The sequence below is a fragment of the Phalaenopsis equestris genome, unplaced genomic scaffold (genome assembly GCF_001263595.1).
Source record: "Phalaenopsis equestris unplaced genomic scaffold, ASM126359v1 Scaffold000049, whole genome shotgun sequence".
Taxonomy (NCBI): Eukaryota; Viridiplantae; Streptophyta; class Magnoliopsida; order Asparagales; family Orchidaceae; genus Phalaenopsis; species Phalaenopsis equestris.
The window spans coordinates 344,655-365,933 of NW_018164491.1; the positions used below are offsets into that span (position 1 = coordinate 344,655).

The 21,279-nt window shown below is 29.7% G+C and overlaps 1 protein-coding gene across 1 annotated transcript in view; it reads right to left on the reverse strand.

Moving 5' to 3' along the window:
- The window catches only part of LOC110019114, a 35,277-nt gene extending 14,319 nt beyond the window's left edge, over window positions 1-20,958 (reverse strand). Inside the window, exon 1 of the mRNA XM_020716686.1 lies at window positions 20,589-20,958. Coding sequence (XP_020572345.1) covers window positions 20,589-20,882 — 294 coding nt within the window. The 5' untranslated portion in view covers window positions 20,883-20,958. The remainder of the gene's footprint in view (window positions 1-20,588) is intronic.
- Between the last annotated feature and the right edge of the window lie 321 nt (window positions 20,959-21,279).

Here is a 21,279-nt window from a genome sequence, read left to right on the forward strand (position 1 = left end):
CGACACTGTCAATTTTTTCTTACCCTTATAATTTGCAATAAAAATAGAGAATGTTGTATATTTAGATTGTGTATGAAGAAAAATCTTAAATGTAGAAAACATAAACTAAACTCACTCTTATTTCTAATATAATCATTCCAATATAGTTGGATGGGAGCGTTTGACAGGGAAAAATCCTAAATACATGCATTGCAATGCCCTAGACAAGATATCAAGCAAGGCAATCACTAAACTGAAATCATTTGCCGTCCTTCAAAGGCATAAAATAGATAGTTAAAACTTCTCCTTTAACAAGTATGATCTTATTTTCAAAATGATAAGAAAGCACAATACAGTAAGAACTTTCAGGAAAGAAAAAAAGAAACAATAAGGATAGGTAAGAAGAGTGTCACGAGTTGTCAAAGATAAGCAAACAAAGAATGGGATGAGCAAATAGAATACTGTGATGCGCAGTTAGAAAAATGGAACTAATTCCACAACGTGAAATGGTTGAATAAACAATCTAAAGGCAATTAATCCACCATATACAGACTCAAAATAACGAAAGCAGATGACCATTAAGAAGTGTGCAGGTACTGAATTCTTTGAAGCATTGGTAATCCACTTAATCCCATTTTTATTTTTACTAAAAAAGGGATAGATTTACCAATCATTAATAAAAGAACTCAAGCTCAAGAAGTTCTCTGGATCTTTAAATAAATGTCAAAAGTTCAAATAATGCTTGGAAATTTCTTTAAACTAAATATTCACTAGTTCCAAAATCCATTGCGTGCATGAGCTTAATTCAATGATAATATATATGATTAAAGATATTCTAATTGTTTACACTCAGAGATTTCAAAATTAGATTGCACGAATTTTGGACCTGAAGCAGTACCAATCAAATAAATGGATAATCAATATATTTGATAGAAGATCAAGAAAATTAAGAGATGATCGAGGGCATAAAGAGAGCTTGAGACTATATTTTTAGTTCTAGAGAGTCCTTTCAACAATTAGGTTTGTAATTGCAAAATGAAGGCTCAAACTCAAGCTTCTAAGAAGGAAATCCTATAAATATTAAAAATTAAATTAATTTAAATCATTATATATATCATAAACTTAAGAAATTTATATTTTGACTATTCTAAAAATATTAGTAAGTTGAGACATATTTTAAATTTTTCTATATCCTGTTAGTTTAATTTATATTAATTTATCAAAAATTTAGCAAATCATCTAGTCAAAAATAACGAGTTTAATTTGTATAACAATAAACTTCTTTAATTGTCTTTATTTTGATAAATTTACATCATTTTATATAATTAATATATCGCATTAAAAATTAACAAAATAATCCATCAATTCTTAATCATGTTAATTAAAAGTAATAAGCTAATATTTTAGACTTTAATTCAATATAGACAGTTTTTATTTTAATTAAAATTTTTATGATAACTTAATCACATATATGTGTTTCTACATAAAATATTTTAGATTTTTTTAGATCATTTAGCATTTAATAGTTCATACAAATATTTAAAAATTGGAAGATGAAGATGTACATACATACCACTATGTACATACATACCACTAAATTCCTGTGTATTTACATATCTAACACCTAAACATTGATTTTTACATACATGTCACCTTATCTGTGCATAAAAAGGTGTATTTTACTTTTTAAATATTAAAATGCTGGTATTTTTATATGATATGAATGTTTTGGGTGGTGTAAATGTAAAAAGTAAAGTTTAGATGTTAGATATGTAAATACATAAAACTTAGGATGGTATGTATATAAATGCCCCATAAAAATTAGTATTTTTACAAAAAAGACATTTCAAAATGAAAGAATTTAGACTTACTTTCTATTTCATTCGATTCACTAAATTTTCGAAATGTATGTTACTATGCTACATGATACCTTCGATTAAATATGAATTTGTATAATTTTAAAAATTAGTCATTTTCAATAAAATTTAGGATTAATTTGGAGGATTTTGACAATTGTAGGAGCCACTTTGACTAGCCTTTATTTATAAACATTTTGAGAGCATTTAAAGAAAATATTGTATATACTTTGCCCATAAATAGAGGGAGTTGTGGTTAGTTTGAGAGAAAACAAATGCTTATAAAAACTTTCTTACACTTCCACTCTCCCAACTCTTCAAAATTATATTCTTTAAGAAAATTCAGAGCTAATCCTAAGCTTCTAAAGCTTGAAGCCATTCAAATCTACTTCAATTGCAAGCAGTTTTAAAGTTATTCGAGCGATCCCAAGGATCTGAAATATTGCTCTTAAAGTTTTTAAATTTTAGTTTTATTTTCTATATTTTTGTTAGACTAAGAAGTTAGAACCTCATATTTTCTTTTATATTTTCTTATAAGGATTTAGAAAAATTTTGTAAGCAAACTGTAACATTTTTTTATAAACTTGGTTTTTGGTTTGCTCTTGCCTGTCAGGAAATATACGATATAAAGCCTTTCTCTACCCCAAGAAAGAGGAGATCTTGTAGTAGTAGGCATAGAGGTCTAGGCGAGAATGCAGGCAAGGGCTGAATCTTGTGAGAAATTATATGTGTCGTCGCTTACTAATTTTCACTAAAATTTTTTTTTGAACTGTACATTATTTCTAAGAAATCAATTAATTTCACCCTGTTAAATTTTTATAAGTCCGCATTATTTTCAAAAAGCAAAAATTCACCCGCCTCTTGGTTATATCATACATTTCAATTGATATCAAAGTCTCAGCTCTATCTTTTTGACTTAACCACAAATATTAAATCCGCTCACTAAATTAAAATATTCTCTTTAGCAACAACAAAGGTCACTCCGCCACGAAGTCTCCATTTTTTGATAATCTATCATTTGATTATTGAAAAAATCACATAAGTCTATCCTTAAGAGAATAAGATCCTCACCTTTGGAATATAACAACCATAGAATATAAAGCCCCCACTAAGATACCATATGATGTAAAAGTTGAAAAATCATTTTCAAATGGACTCCTGCCAAGGCAGAACCTAACGAATAAAAGTTCCAAGGCCGTAAACAATTTATATTGCGTTCTAAAATCCAATGATAATATGAGAGTTTCCATGCTTAAGACTATAATGGATATTTAGGATAAACGCATAATAAAATATGAAGAAACTACTGAAGTAAAAAATGCAAATATTAGTAAATTAATTTAGGAATTTGAATTATTTCAAATGAAATCTAATGAGCATTTTAGTGGTACGCATATGAAATTTATGAATATTATAAATTCATTGCACTAATAGGTAAAATATACAGGAACATTAATTTGATTCAGAAGATTCTTCGTTTTTTTTTCTACGGAATTGAATCCAAATATAACTACAATTATGAAATTTAAGGATCTTTCTACTTATTCACTTAATCAGTAGCTCGATTTTCTTAACTCATGAAAAAGCAGTAACGATAAAGGAAAAAAGAAGAAATAAAAAAACAAGAGTGGTGGCTCTACAGGTTGAAGATTCAAAGATATCTGCATCAAAAAGTGACGGAAAATCGGATGGGAGAGCCAAGTTATATTGAATACTAAAATTCATGCTAAAGAAAAAGTATATGAGGTTTGAAAAAAAATAAAGCTGATAAATTTAGAGCTAACAATGCTTCTGCAGGTGATGGAATAAAATATTTTCATTGCAAGAAACATAAGCACATTAGGCAAGATTATCCATAATTGGTTGTTTCAAAGAAAATAAAAGAGAAGTGAAATGTACGAAAGAGAGAAAGCATAACAGGAATAAGAAAAATAAAAAGAACATATGATGAACTAGGTAAGATAATGATAATAGAACTTCTTCCTCCACAAATTCAGAAAAGAAGGTAAATCTGTCTCAGCTATGAGCAAGTAAAATTCTTAATGAAGAATTTATTAATATAATCTTAATTTGTTCAAGGAATACCTAAATTAAAGCAAGAAATGTTATATATATATAGACACACACACATATATATAATCAAAATATTCATTTTCATGAATAATAACTATAGTATCTTAAGAAAAGTCAATTTATTATCATGCTTTATGAATCTTTGGAAAAACTGGATATTTTATTGTAGACGATTAAATTTTCTTTCAACCCCTCATTCTAGCACAAAAAATAAACACAAGCATGCATACCAGAAGATCCAATGCTAGAAATTATTCTTATCCTCGTGCTCATTATACATATCATTACACTCAACATAATTACCACCCAAGCCCATATGCAAATATCAATGTTTGTTGTAAATTTTATGGTAAATAAGAATACACAACCAAAAATTATTATGCAATACATGCACAGTTTGATGAATGTTTACCTTATATTTGAGTAAAATGGCAATTCTAAATACAAAATACATATTCTATCATAAATCATATTGTTTGAAGGTTGCCCAAACAAGTATAGGTCTCAAGCAAACACACTGATTTACTTTTGAAGGGTTTCCTTTATTGAAAGTGGAATGAAGGTATGTGATATTCGGTTAGTAGATACTCAAAATACATGATTAAAAATAAAAAATAAAAATTTATACTATTGAATTCAAGAGATGATGAGTATGTCACATTTGGTGACAATACCAAATTGAAGTTTATTTGGATCTAAGTAGTTAAAACAACACATTAGCCAAAGATAAAGTCATAATGATTAGTCGCTTAAAATATAATTTAATTTTTATAAACTAATAATTTGATCATAGATTATAAATTAAATTTTATTTAATACATTGCATCATTAGAAAAATGATAATATCATTTTATTAGAAAAAAAAGTCATAATAATACTTATTTTGGTTGATATAAAAAAATGAATAGTAAATTTAGTTGGCATAAAATTCAACACAAATCAGACTTAGTTATGTCATTGAAAGTCATTTCATGCAAGTCTGCACATAGTACAAAAAATTTTAAATTTTGATTCCATAAATAGACTGCCAAAACATGATTAATATTTTGATTAAATTTGTGATGCTTGTATGCATGGTGAACAAATTGAGAGAATATTCATATCACTACTAGACTACTGAAATTATTTCATATTAATTTATTTAGACCTATCAACAACACTAACTTGGGAGGAAAAATATTATATAAATTCGGTTATAAATGGTTATTCAAAATATACATGAGTACTTTTCTAAGAAACAACCAAGTTGAATTTGAAATTTTTTTAAAAATGTATAGCATATATCTAGAGAATATATCTAGATATATTCTATAGAATATATCTATAGAACCAAGTTGAATTTGAAATTTTTTTAAAAATGTATAGAATATATCTAGAGAATATATCTAGATATATTCTATAAAATATATCTATAGAATTTATCTTAATTTACTAGAACTAAATGAAAATATGACACTAAATAGGATGCAATGGAGAAAAAGGATTCATGTAGCCGACCCCACGTAGTGGGATTAAGGCTTTGTTGTTGTTGTTGTTATTGTTGTATAGAATATATCTAGAGAAACGAAGGATATTTAATTTTTAAGATTCAAAGTGAACATCAAGAAATACTGTCATTGCCAAGTCCCAAGCCCCGGATGCGAAAAGTTAAGGGTTGCGATAGGTCAGTTAGTTGACAGCCAGCGTAAAATTTGTCGAAGAATCACGACATGAACCCTTTAATTCCTTGTGTAAATGTTAGGACATCCCCTAAAAGCAATGTGTTGCATGGCCTGAATACAGTGAAAATGCGCAAGAACCGCTACACCGGTGCCCGGATGTAGTGTCAAATTATCAAATAAGCAAGGTTCTCATATTACAGACGAATGCAGTTAAAGAAGTTGATCCTTGAAACTAATATTAGGATAAGATCTTGAAATATGACTCTCTTACAGGTAAATCATAAAGTGCCCGGATGTAGTGTCAAATTATCAAATAAGCAAAGGTTCTCATATTACAGACGAATGCAGGTAAAGAAGTTGGTCCTTGAAACTAATATTAAGATAAGATCTTGAAATATGGCTCTCTTACAGGTAAATCATAATAATTAGTTGATATTATTGTTCATATGAAGATAAATATCTTACGTATTAAAGAAACTAAATGTGTCAGAAAAAAATTAAGGAGATTGAAAGCTTATATTTTAAACTTTGGCATTCAGTTAAGAGTCGCACTAGAAATGGTATAAATGTAATTATAGATAAGAGTTTGAAAGATAATATTGTAAAAATTAATAAAAATAGAAATAAAAGTATACCCTAAATATTGTTATTGATACTAAGATTTTGAATGTTATAAATATTTATGCTCCTCAAGCAGGTTTAGATATAGGTTCAAATGAAAAATTCTAGAATGACCTAAATAAATTAATATTTTATTGGAGGACATTTAAATGGACATGTTGGTAGAGTGGTGATAATATTTTATTGGAGGACATTTAAATGGACATGTTAGTAGAGTGGTGTAAATTTTAAAAATATTCATATTTTCTATGATTTTAGAGTGATTATTAAAAAATGTAGAACCATATTAGATTTTACATTAACGTATTATTTTATTATTGTTAATTCCTTATGAAAAGAGAAGAGAATATTACTACTTATAAGAATGGATATAATAAAACAGAAATTGATTATTTTTTTTGAAAAAAAAGGTCGTCAAGAGTGAAAAGATTGTAAGGTCATTCCATGTGAAAAGTTAAGTACTCAATATCGACTATGAATTCTGAATTTTAAGATGAAAGTTATAAAATAAAACATACAATGAAACATTGTCATAAAATTAGATGGAGGCACCTAAAAGACTGTCGAAAGATCTCCTAAAAACTGATGATTATATTTCATATTTGTTATAACTCTATATTTATAGGGTTATAAATTGTATGAGGGATCTTAGAAATCTCTATTTATTTTTCTCTTTAATTAGAGAGCTTAGTTGTCTCTTATATTTGTTATTATTCATTTCATTGTCTACTGTATTTTGTTTCTATTATTTTTCTTACCAGTAAGTTCTGTAATGGGTATTTATACTCCTCTTAGCATCAATAAGAATAAGCTCTCTTATATTTTTCCACTATTTTTTCTGGTATCACAGCGTCTGATCCTCTGTGGCGTCTTTCGCTTTTCCTTTTCTTCCCATCTCGCGAAGGCGATAATTCTCTGAAGGCGATAACTTGTGGCGGCTACAATAGCGTCTGATCCTATATGGCGTTGTCCGCATCTCGAAGTCCATCTTGAAGGCGGTAATCCTCTGTGGCATCTTCCGTTTTTCCTTTCTTCCCATCTCGCGAAGGTGGTAATCCTCTGATAACGGAAACTGAGAAAGGATCACGTCTCGCTGGCAAGGATCGCGCGCGTGGTTGACGAAAAGATTCCGCGTCTCAAAGTCCTTTCGGCAGCGAAGGCGATAATCTTTTCTGCTTCGGCGGGCGAAGACGGTAATCTTTTGTTTCGGTGGGCGAATCTCGGGCTCGAGCAAACTCACCGTCCTTCATCTCTAAAATGTCTGAAGTCACGTCTAAGAAAAGTCAACCTCTTCAGTCATCTCAGTCCGAACCTTAGAGAAATAAATCTAAAAATCATCCCATTCAGATCACTACAATCTGAATAAATGGTGATAATTTTCTTCGATGATCACAATCTGTTCGCATGTATCTTCGAGGAAGAGGAAAGATTAGCTACATCACAGATGATACTAAACAGTCTGACGTGAATGACATAACTTATGTCATTTAGGATGTGGAAAACTCAATGGTAATGACATGGTTGGTCAATTTCATAACTGAAGAGTTAAGTGCAAATTATCTGTATTACTTTGCAGCCAAAGAATTATGGAACAATATTTCAGAAATGTACTCTGATCTTGGAAATCAATCCCAAGTTTATGAGTTGACCCTACGACTTGGGGAAATTTGTTAACGTGAGGATTCTGTGACAAAGTATTTCAATTCCCTTAAGCGGATTTGGCAGGACCTGGACTTATTCAACGATCATGAGTGGAAATCAAACGATGGCTGCAACCAGTACAAGAAGATGGTGGATACTGCTCGAATCATCAAATTTCTTGCAGGTCTAAACGTTTAATATGATGGCCGAATAATTGGAAGAAATCCCCTGCCTCCAATTGGTGAAGTTTTTTGAGGAGGCAATGAGAGAAGAGAGTCGGAAACATGTGATGCTGTGAAAGAAGACTGCAGGTTCAACCGAGTCCGTGAAAAGATCAGCGTTAACTATTTCTAAAGCTCAAGCAGGTTCAACCGAGTCCGTGAAAAGATCAGCGTTAGCTATTTCTAAAGCTCAAGTACGCAGAAAAACTTCTCACAACTAGCATGTAGAAAACAAAAACAACATGCATTGTGACTACTGTGAAAAGCCACGCCATACTCACGAGAAATGCTGGAAATTGCATGGTAAACCACCAAATGGTGGTAAGGGAAAAAAATCTAGTGAACATAGCACACCTACCGCAAATGAGGCTGAGTCATCCCCACTTCGTAAAGAGCAATTAAGTCATCTTATTAAACTTAAACTGCTGAAAGCTGAAATCTTGCTCATCATCTAATGCTCATATCGGTTCTATAGCACAAATAGGTAGTAATCCTTTGGCTTTTCTAGGAAGAACCACTTCTTGGATTATTGATTCAAGAGCCACTGATTATAAGAAAAGCTATTCTCAATTATTTAATTCATATTATCCATGTTCCGGTTCCGAAAAAATCAGAATTGTCGATGGCAATTTTTCATCTATTGAAGGAAAATTAATTATTAAAATTTCAAAAAAATTTCTTTGAAATCTATCATACATGTTCCAAAACTTACATGTAATCTTCTTTATGTTAGCAAATTGTCTAAAGATTCTAATTATTTCATTTTTTTCTCTCCTTTCAATTGTGTTTTTCAGGATCGGAACTCGGGGAAGACGATTGGAGCTGCCAGAGAAATAAATAGAATTACTACTATGATGGAACTGATTCTGCGATCAAAACAGCTCATGAATTAGGTAGTACAAATTCAAGCTTTGACTATGATTAAGTTATGTTATGGCATAAAAGATTATGTCATCCTAGCTTTTCATATCTCAAATTTTTATTTTCTAAACTATTTAAAAGTATTGATTGTTCAAAACTTCATTGTGAAACGTGTATTTTATCTAAAATTCATGTGTTTCATTTCAATAAAATCATATTTTATTTCAAAACCATTTTATTTGGTGCATAGTGATGTTTGGGGCCCATCCAAAGTTAACACACTTTCTGAAAAAAATAATTTGTAACATTTATTGATGATCAGACACGAGTTTGTCGGGTGTATTTATTGGAAAAAAAATATGAAATTGAACAACGATTTAAAGATTTTTTTTCACTGGATTGAAAATCAATTTCAAACAAAAATTGAAATTCTAAAAACGGATAATGGGACTAAATATTTCAACAAATATTTGAGAACATTTATTTTGGAAAAAAATATTATGCATCAATCCACTTGTTGTGACACACCACAACAAAATATTACTGCTAAAAGGAAAAATAGGCATTTACTCGAAGTTACCGGGGCACTTATGTTTTTCATGAATGTTCATAAATATCTTTGGGGTAATGCACTCCTTACCTCCTGTTATTTAATAAACAGAATGTCTTAAAATAAACAGAATGTCATCTTGAGTTCTAAAATTTAAACACCTTTACAAGTCTTAAAAAATTATTTTTCCACATCTAGGATAAGAGTTGATCTTCCTTTAAAAGTTTTTGGATGTGTTTGCTATGTGCATGCCCCAAATGTGTTTCGCTCGAAAGTTGATCCCAAAACTGAAAAATGTGTATTTATTGATTATGCTTCCAATAAATGTGGGTACAAATGCTTTTATCATGTCCAAAAGAAATTTTTGAGAGCAAGAATGTCAAGTTTGTCGAGGATCACTCATTTTTTCAGAATAATTTTCTTCAGGGGGAGAACTTAGTTTAAGAAAATAATTTTTGGGAAACTTTACCCATTTCGTTAACTAATTCTGATATGGAAACTAGGCTCAACACTACTAATCCTATTTTGTCAAATGTTACCTTATTAGAGATAGAGGGAAAAGTACTTCCAACGGATCATAATCTTCAACATGAGCTGCAGGTTTATACTAGGAAAAAATTTCATAAAGTTACTATAGCCCCAGTTATTCCCTCAGCAGATGTTTAATCACATTTGTCGAATAATGGCCCTACAACTCAGAGTAACCTTCCCTCTACTTCCACTTCTAATCTTGATCTTCTAATTGCTTTCAGAAAAGGAATCCGAACAAGCACGAAACATCCTATCACATAATACTTGTCATATAGAAAACTATCAAGAAAATCATAGAGCATTTGTGTCTAGGATTTCTAACATGCTTGTTCCAAGAGCTGTCCAAGAAGCATTAGGTGAACCGAGTTGGAAATTAGCTGTGATGGAAAAAATAAATGCTCTTAAAAGAAATAACACTTGGACAGTCATTGATCTACCTAAAGACAAAAAGACGGGTGCAAATGGGTGTTTACGGTGAAGTTTAAAGTTGATGGAAGTGTGGAGAGATACAAACTGAGACACTAAGACGAGTAGCAAAAGAATTTACTCAAACTCATGGTATTGATTACCAAGAGAGTTTTGCTCTTGTTGCTAAAATGAACTCTATTAGAGTACTTCTTTCTCTTACAGTTAACTTCAACTGGTCACTTCATCAATTTGATGTAAAAAAAGTGTTTTTAAATGGAGAATTGCGAGAAGAAGTATATATGAACCTACCACCTGGATTTGAAGAAAAAACTATTTCTGTACGAGTTAAAACAGTCTCCTAGAGCTTGGTTTGAGCGTATTGGTGATGTTATCAAGAGACATTGATTCTCTCAAAGCCAAGCTGATCACACTCTTTTTTTCAAACATTCCATCAAAGCTAAAGTAGTCATTGTGATTGTGTATGTAGATGACATAATCATGACAGGGGATGATCCTCTGGATATTAGCTAATTGAAGAAGAAAGTTGAAGCCGAATTTGATATTAAGGACTTGGGAAAGCTGAAATATTTCCTCGGAATGGAGTTTGCCAGATCCAAAAAGGGATTTTTTGTCAATCAACGCAAGTATGTACTTGATTTACTCAAAAAAACATAACTGACAGATTGCAAGACAGCAGATACACCAATTGAACCTAATATAAAATTAAAAATAGCAGCAGTTAATGAGTTAATGAACAAAGCACGTTATCAAAGATTGGTAGGGCGACTAATCTATTTGACATCACACTCGACCTGACATAGCCTTTGTAGTGAGTGTTGTGAATCAATTCATGCATTCACCTAAACCTAATCACTTTGAAACTATATTCCGAATTTTGAGATATCTCAAAAGGACTCCTAGAAAATGACTTCTGTTCCAAAAGGGAGAACATCTTCTAATAGAGGCCTACACAAATGTAGATTGGGCAAGAGATGTAAATGATAGAAGATCCACATTACGTTATTGTACCTTTGTAGACGGAAATCTGATTACTTGGAAAAGTAAAAAAAAACGTGGTAGCAAGAAGTAGTGCTGAAACAGAATTCCGCTTAGTGACACATGTACTTTGTGAAGTATTATGAATAAAAAGACTCCTGGAAGAGTTGATGATTCTTATACCAGCACCTATTAAAATTTACTGCGACAACAGAGCTGCAATCTCTATAGCTCATAATCTAGTTCTACATGACAGAACAAAACATGTAAAAGTTGACAAATATTTCATCAAGGAGAAGATAGATAGTGGTGTGATATGTATGTCCTACATGTCTACCGCTAGCCAAGCAGCAGATATTCTAACAAAAGACCTTTCCAAAGTGCAACACGAGAATCTAGTTAGCAAGCTTGCCATGAGTGACATCTTCATGCCAGCTTAAGGGGAAGTGTTGAAAGATCTCGTAAATAATAATGATTATATTTCATATTTGTTATAACTCTATATTTAGAAGGTTATAAATTGTATGAGGGATCTTGAGAATCTCTATTTATTTTTCTTCTTATATAGAGAGATTGATTGTCTCTTATATTTGTTATTATTTCTTTCCTTGTCTACTGTATTCTGTTTTTATTGTTTTACTTACCAGTAAGTCTTGTAATGGGTATTTATACCCCTCTTTGCATCAATAAGAATAAACTCTCTCATATTTTTTCACTATTTTTTCAAAGACAAATTATTTTTGTGAGTAAACTTTAAGATTTCAAGTTTTGTGATGCTCAAAAAGAAGCAAATTCTATGTGGGATAGGTAACAAACAATATTAAACGAGTGGCAAAATATGTACTCAAATAATCAAAAGAAAAACTTTTTATAAATAAAAAGTTGGTGATGGAATAATAATGTGTAAGAAAATATAAAATATAAGTTGTGTTATAAAAATTAGTTTGAATGCAAAAGCTTAAAAAATATGGAAAAATAAAAGATGGCCCGTAGGGATTCTGAGAAAATAATTTGTGATGCTAAAAATTTTGCTTTTAGTAATTTTTATAATAGATTAGATACTAAAGATGATGAAAAATATATGTATGAACTAGTTAACAAAGAGAAAAGAAAAGTAATGATTTAGTTCAAGTAAATTGTTTTTCATAGAGGAAGATATTCATCATAGGTGAGTGAGCTATTTTGATAAAATTTTCAATGAAGTTGTTGAAAATCTGATCGACCTTAATAATCTTAATATCGTTAATAATAATGAAACGTTTTATTTTTATCGTTGCAATAGTAAAAAGGGAGTTGAGGAGGCTTTAAAGAAAACTAAGGGTAGAAAATTAGTAGGACCTGATGATATCCTAATTGAAGTGTGAAAATATTTAGGAGATTTGGGATTTTCTTATCTTACTAAACTTTTTAATATTATTTTAAAAGCTAAAAAAATGCCTGAAGAGTATAGGAATAGTATTTTGGTCCCTAATTTTAAAAATAACAGGGATGCATAAGAGTGTGCAAATTATAGATGAATTAAGTTAATGTGTCCTACTTTAAAGTTATGGGAGAGTGTAATTGAACATAAAGTAAGACGTGACGCAAAGATTTCTCATAATTAGTTTAGATTTATGTTCGGCAGGTCTACTATAGAAACTATACATTTATTGAGAGGTTTTATAGAAAAGTACAGAGAGAATAAGGAGGATCTACATATGATTTTTATTGATTTAAAAAAAGCTTATAATAAGGTTTCAAGAGAAGCCGTTTGGAGAGTTCTAGAGAAGAAAAGTGTTGATATGAATGAAAAGTGTTGATATGAAAGAGAAGAAAAGTGTTGATATGAATTATATTCAAGTATACTAGAGTTAGTATACTAGAGTTATTACTTGTGTTCGAACAGGAGGAGGATTGACCAAGTATTTTCCTATTTTAGTTGGATTACATCTGGGATCGACTTTAAGCTCATATCTTTTTGCTTAGTTATGGATGCAATTACTAGACATTTATAGGAGGAAGAACCTTGGTGTATGCTTTTCGTTGATGATATCCTTCTCGTGGATTAGACAATAGAAAGAGTTCAGAAAAAACTTGAATTATGGATTTCAACATTGGAACCTAAAGGTCTTTATTTGAGTAGATCTAAAACTAAATACATTGAATGTAATTTTAGTAGTAGTAGTTTTAATGGCAAAGTTGTAACTATGGGTGATCAAATCATTAAAATGTATAAACATTTTAGATATCTCGGGTCTATTGTTCAAAGTGATGGTGATATAGATGGTTAGTTGAATTCAAATTGGTTGGTTTAAGTGGAGGAATGCATCGGGCCTTTTATGTGATTGAAAAATACCGCTTTGACTGAAAAGAAAATTTTATAAGTTGGTGGTGAGACCTGCAATGCTCTATGTCGCTGAATGTTGGCCTTTAGAACAGAAGCATAATACTAAGTTAAATTTTGCCAAGATAAGAATGATTAGGTGGATGAGTGGCTTGACACTTAGAGACAAAATATGAAATGAATATATCTGTGATAGGGTTGGTGTTGTTGTTGTGGCAGACAAGATTAGAAAGAGTTGTCTTATATATTTTGGTCACATTAAACGTCGATCATCTGATAGTCCTGTTAGGAGAGTAGATGTTTTAGATTCTATTTATGTTGAGAAAGACAGAGACAGGCCTAAAAAGACTTGGGCATTTTGTATAAAAATGATCATAATCTATTAGAATTAAATGAAAATATGACAATCAATAAGAATAATGAAAAAAAAATATTCATGCAGCCTACCCCACTTAGTGGGTTAAGGCTTCTTCTTGTTGTTGTTATTATTGTTGTAAAGTGATCATCAAGAAGAGTTTAAAAATAAATTATTTGAAATTTAATGTGATGAAAATTGAATCAAATATAATCTTTTAGCACCCATAACTCCTCAGCAAAATGAAGTAGTAGAAAAAAAATATATAATAAAATTAGCACGAAAAATAGTTGATGAATATAGGCTATTAAATGCATGTTGTGTAATCAACAGACTTAATCTTAAATTAAATTTTAAAAAGTACCCTCTAAAATCCTATAAGAAAAGAAACCTATGATTGATCATTTAAATGTGTTTAGATGTAAGTATTATATTATTTAAAATTAAAAACAATCATTAGAAATTTCGATTAAAATTTTGAAGATGGAATATTTTTAAGTTATTCAAAAATTTGAAAAGATTGTAGAGTTTTGCATCAGAGAAAATTACTTGGTTAACTTCCTTTTTTATGGGAACTTAGTTGATCCCATTACATATGATATAGAAGAAGATGTTAAAAAAACTAAAGATATAACTTTTGAAAAGAGGAAAGATGATTCATTACCGAAAAAATAAAAGCACATACTAGACAACTAGAAAAACATTTAACATTTATATCATAAGTTGAGCCTAAGTCAATTGATGAAGTTAAACCAATTTATTAGACATAATATTTGAGAGTTATTCCCAATCCCTCAAATGAAAAAATTACAACAAAATGCATCTTTGATACCATCATTACTAGTGCTATCAAACTAACAAAGAATTCAATGCAACACTCACAAAACAAATACATTATATATCTAAAGGAGATGTAGATATACAATTCATTAGATTTTATATTTGAATTGCAATACATTCACTAAAAATTTAAATAAGAAAATAAATTTGGAAGGAAATTACGAATGCTAGATCTTCATTTATGAAGTTTTTGTCAATTACAATATAAATTTACTTTTTTCACCCAATTGGCTTCACTACTTGATGTTACCAAAGGGTGTAGCGTGAGAAATATATATTAGTTGATATTTATTATTTTCAAATGCATATGTTAGGAAGAGATTCTCAAAAGAATTTATGCTACTATTACTAAATTAAGGGGGAGATATTATTTTGCACATCCAACCTAATCACAAATCAACATAGGTCATTATAAAAAAAGAGAGATTGACCCCATCAATTTATGGCATACATAAGCCTATTTTGAATATAACTAGCACATGGATAAATATTCTAAAAATTTGCACTAAGGGATTTCAAGCTTAGGTTATTGAATAAATTTTGGACCTCAAACAACATCAATCAAATAAATAGATAACTAAGATTTGAAAGATAATAAAAAAATTAAAAATGATTGAGGGTGTAAAAAAAAGAGACTAAAGATATATTTTTAGTTATAGAGAGACATTTGAATCATTAGACATGTAATTGCAAAATGATAGCTCAACAAAATGATAGCTCAACCTTCAACTTCAAAAGAGTTAGATTTAAACAAAATTGAAATTTTAATTTAAATTATTACATTTATCAAAAACAACGGAAACGTTATTTTTCAACTAACTTAAAATATTAGCAAATTGAGTTGATTTTAATTTTAAATTTCTGTCATATTCCCTTAATTTGCTTTATATGAAAATATGAGTAATTTAACTAATCATATAATTAAGAATAATTACTTTAGCTATATATCAAAAAGCTGACTTAATTAAGTGTGTATAATATCAATAAATTTGCATAATTTTATATCCTTCATGTATGGTATTAAAAATTATCAAAACAATCTAATAATCCATAATCATGTTAATTAAAAAAAATAACCCTATGTTTTTTTTAATTTTATTTATTATACATAAAATTTTCATTTTGACTTCGAGTTTTTAAGATAATTTACTAACAAATCTCAATATAAAATAATTTTTATTTTTTAAGATTATTTGGTATATTTAAAATTTATAAAGATATATGAAAATTTAGTATTTTTATAATATTCATTTTATAATAATTAAATATTCACATGATATACTTTTGATTAAAATTAGATTTGTTTTGTCTTATAAAAAACATTAGTCGTTTTTCATTATAAAGCTAGCAAGCCGTTAAAATTTTATTTGGAGAATTGACTATCCATTTCATGACCATATTAAGAAAAATTAAGGCAACTTTTAATATATTTTGCTCATATTTTAAGAGGATATAAATAGAAGATATTTTGGTGAGTTCATGGTGAAAATTAGAGCTTATAAAAATCATTTATACTTCATAAATTCTCTTAAAAAAATTTCTTTAAGAAAAATTTTAAGGGTTGATCCAAATCTCTCCAAAATTTAAGCTCATATAAAGCCACATCATGTGCAAGCATTTTTTTAAGTTTCAAGAGATCATCAAATATGTAGGATCACTCTTAATATTTTAATTTTTACATTTCTCAAATAAATTTTAATTAGATCTGAGTTTTTTTTTTTTTTTTTACTTCTACCAAAATTTCAAAAAAAATTTGTAACATAAGTTTAGTATTGTTATAAACTTTACTTTTGGATTGCTCTTGCTCGTCAAAGAGAAGCATATTTTGTAAGGATTTTCTTTGCCTCATGGAGAAGATTTTGCAATAATAAGATTGAAATAGTGGAATACTAGACAATAGAAAACTGGGGGAGAATTTCGATAAGGGACGAATCTTGTAAGAAAATTTGTGTTGTCTCTTGCTAATATTTTCTTACACCTATAATGTTCTTATATCTACTTAATTTCTTACAAATCAGAATTTTTTTTATAAGTCCACATAATTTTTTAAACTAAATAAATGTACACGATATGCTTTTGATTGGAATTTATATAATTATATAAAAATTAGTAATTTTGCAAAAATTTATTCCATAGTAATTTAATTTTCACATGATATAGAGTTGACCAAAATTAAATTTTTTATGACCTATAAAAACATTTAAGATTTTCATTAAAGCTAGCAAGTAGTAGAAGTTTTTTTTTGGAGAATTTTGACTGATCGTCAGAGCCTCATTGACTAAACATTTCATAGTCATTTGGAAATAAAACAAGCGAAGATTTTATTTTGAGAAGCTATAAATAGAAGAAGATTTGGTAAGTTTGAAATGAACATTGAAGCCAAGAATGGTCTTCTTACACTTCTTAAATTCACTTCAAATTAATATGTTTCTAGAGAAAAAATTTATGGGCTGGTCCAAATGTCTCCAAGAACTTAAACTCACATAAAACTACATCATTTGTAAACGCTACTTAAACTAACATAAAACTACATCATTTGTAAACGCTCTTTATAATTTTTTTCTCCATCTCTAGGAAGATATTTTGTGATGATAAGATTGAAATAGTGAAATATTAAATGGTAAAAGTCTAGGCAAGGATGTTGGTAGGAGCCAAACCTCTTTAAAAATTTTTCAATATTGTCTCTCACTAATATGTTCTTACTCTTATAATTTTCTCACATCTATTTACTTTCCTACTAATCAACATCTGAATTCCACACTCACTTGAATTACCATAAGTCCACATAAATTTTGAACAGGATCTATTCATATGATAACACTTTTGATTAAAATTTATATAATTCAATAAAAATTAGTATTTTGCAGAATTTATTTTATAATAATTGAATTTTACATGATATGTTTTCAATTAAAACAAAATTTTTGTATGATTTTCAAAACATTAGCAATTTTCATAAAAAAGGCTAGCAGTTGTTGGAGTATAATGGAGAATTTACACTAGTTGTTGAGGCCTCATTGACTAACCATTTCATAGCCATTTCGAGAATATTTAAGAGAAATTTTGTATAATCTTTATCCATATTTTAAAAGGCTGAAAATAGAAGATAGTTCAGCAAGCTTGATATGAAAACTAAAGCTTATAAAAATCTTCTTACATTTCATAAATTCTCTTCAAAAAAGTAATTTTTCTCTCAAGAAAAATTATGAAAGCCTCTCCAAAAACTTAAGACTCAAACAAGACCATATTATTTGCAAGAATTCTTGAAGTTGTTCAAGTAATCATCAAATCTATAAGTTTGCTCTTAATATTTGTAAGTTTTACTTTTCTTTGCGATATTTTTATTAGATCAAAAAGTTAGATTTGATTTTTCTTTTTTTTTTTCTGCCCTCATACAGAACTACATTATTTGCAAAATTTTAGAAACTTTTGTAATAAAAGTTTAATATTTTTATAAACTTAGGGCTTGTTTGGCATCAATTTTTTTTTGTTTTTATTTTCGTTTTCATTTTTACTTTTATTTTTGAAAATATCTACCATTAGTATAATTTTTACATGTTTTTAATTTTTTTTAAACAAATCTCCTTATTGTAAAAAAAATCAAAATAACTTTTAGGTGTTTTGAATATTTTAAAAGCAACTACCATAATCAAATATATTTTAATTCAAATCAAAACATAAACAAAGCATAAAATAAAATTAATAAATGAAAAATAAAACAAAACTGGCACCAAAGAACCCCTTAATTTTTGGTTTGCTCTTATCCATAAAAGTAGCATAGGTTCGAAGGTTTCTCAGCCTCAAGGAGGAGATTTTGTGATAGCAAGATTGAAATTGTGAAATACTAGATGGTGAAGGTCTAAACAACAAGATAAGTAAATGCCAGACATGGTTAAATTTTTTTAAGTATTGTCTCATACTAATATTTTATTACTCGTATACTTTTTTTAAATCTCATACAAATCAAAATTTTAAATGAAAATTTAGATACATACCACATATCTCTTATGTATTTACATATCTAACAATTAAAGTTTGATAATTACACTTATAACATTTTGTTATTAAAAATACATGCATGAAAATGTGCAATTCACTTTTTAAAAAGTTAGTGAGAGTGATATTTTTTATGTAATATCAATTATTTGAGTGGTATGAATGTAAATATGAAAGTTTAGATGTTAGATGCATAATATATAAGAGTTGTGAGATATGTATGAAATTGCCCCAAAATTTAATTCCACGCCTATTTAAATTTTTATAAGTCAACCACCCTCTTATAATATTATATTCTTCACTCTCTACCTAAAATCAATCTGTAAGTAGCCTAGTGCCCTCCTTTTTTGCATATGCCCTTGTACCTACTTATCTGCAAGTAGTCTTATGCTCTATTTTGGATTAATAAATTATTTGGGATAAATTTATATCCTAAAAAAAAAATCACAAATTGCGATTCAACAAACAATCATAAGCTTTACTTGACAGCACAACACATCACAATAAAAAATAGCGTAGCATACAAATCACCAAGCATAGCCTATATGGAAAAAGAACTTAATAAAAAATAACAAGACACATAAAATGTTGAATATGAACTAATAACTTGAAAAGGAAAGGTAACATGAAGTAATTATTAGCTTAGGATGTCATGATATGTTAGACAAAAAAATGCATTACAACAAGATTCATGAGGACATAAAACAGCAACAATGATATGCAGGGGGTGGGGGGGAATTAATTTCATTGTTGATGCCAAAAATTGATTGACTTCCAAGTGCTTGTATGGTTGAAACAAAATGAAACTTAGTTCCTAATCTTAAAATTTACCTTCAAAAAAGTGAGAAGCAACTTTCAATCTCAGGATTAAGAAGTCACTTTTTTTTTTTTTAATGTAACTCTTCGTAATAATAGAATAATATTTACATTCAGTGGAACATGGATTAGATAGATACTTTTGCTTGTAAAAACTGAGTTCACAAAAAGTTGGTTTCTAAGAATAAATGGATACCAACAAAACTCTTGTAAATGTGATCGTATCCAAAACTGACATCCTAACACTTCCAGATACCTGTCGTGGAAAAAAAATAACCCTAAGGGGGTGTTTCATAGCATAGCCATGGATGTAACTTAAATCCACCCAAACAGCAAAAAATTGAAAATTAAATCTAATGGTCCATTAGATGAAAATTTTCCGCTTTTCGTCTCTAAATCACACGTTCCATCTCTTTTGCAATGAAAATCTAGATTTAATAAATCCGATTGAGAGGAAGATTACGGATTTTTTTCCGCCGTCGCTCGCATGGTCCATCACCGTTGACACAGCAATCGAATTTAGTGCATTTAATAAATACTATTTAATCTAAAACCGATGTTACAGCAAAACACCGCCAAAGACTTGATATTCTAAACACTAATAACCATAAGATAAACGGTGATGGGAAAAAAACAGGAATCACCACTACATGTATGGCTAACATCAGGTGAAGAGTAAGAATATGACCAACACTTAGATAAATCCCTAACACCAAACAAGAAACACCAGGAAAACTGCACATTCATATCCCAAGCTTTGAATTTAAGGAAAACTACCAATGCCGAGTTCAACCATTTATGATAAGGATCAGAAACAGTGGTATAAATAGCTATCACAGAATATTGGTATTGGATCGCACCTGTTCGCGGGTGGTGGAGTGAGCATTGAGTTGCAGAGCTAGGGCAGCGCTTGAGGCCATGGTATGGGCGTGGAGGTGGGGAAGCCTCTGAGAAATGTGCTCCGGAGGGATTCTTAGCCGGAGATCCTTGATTGAACGGCGGAGGGCGGCCGCCGCTCGGTCAAGTTCCAGCACGCGCTGCTGCTGCTCCGGTGTAAAAATCAACAAAGGCAAACGGATATCATCGTCTTCTTCCTCGTTCCCCATCCCGCTCCCACCAACGACGTCGGCAGCCCACGCTAGAAGCCCGGCCATCACCGAAGTACGTCGATCCTCGGAAAACTTACTTCGGGAGGGGTTTGGCTGGTCTAGGAAAGTTTTGTGATGTGATAAAAATATAAATCGCCTTTTTTAGGATACTTTAGTGAACCCCAAGATTCATCTGGCTTGTGATGTGATAAAAATATAAATCGCCTTTTTTAGGATAATTTTGGGGAAGCTTGAAAAGCCAAGTGGTTTATCTGTGGCTTGCATTTAGTGTAAAAGAATAAGCTGGCGAAACGTACGAACCAAACGATACGGCGGAGTTTTCAAATTCACTTATAAGCTATCCTAAATGGACCCTTAGTTTACTTATGATAACAGATGTCTCACTGATTATATGCATACTTCCATTCATTAAAAATAAAATCACTTGGTATATTATATATAC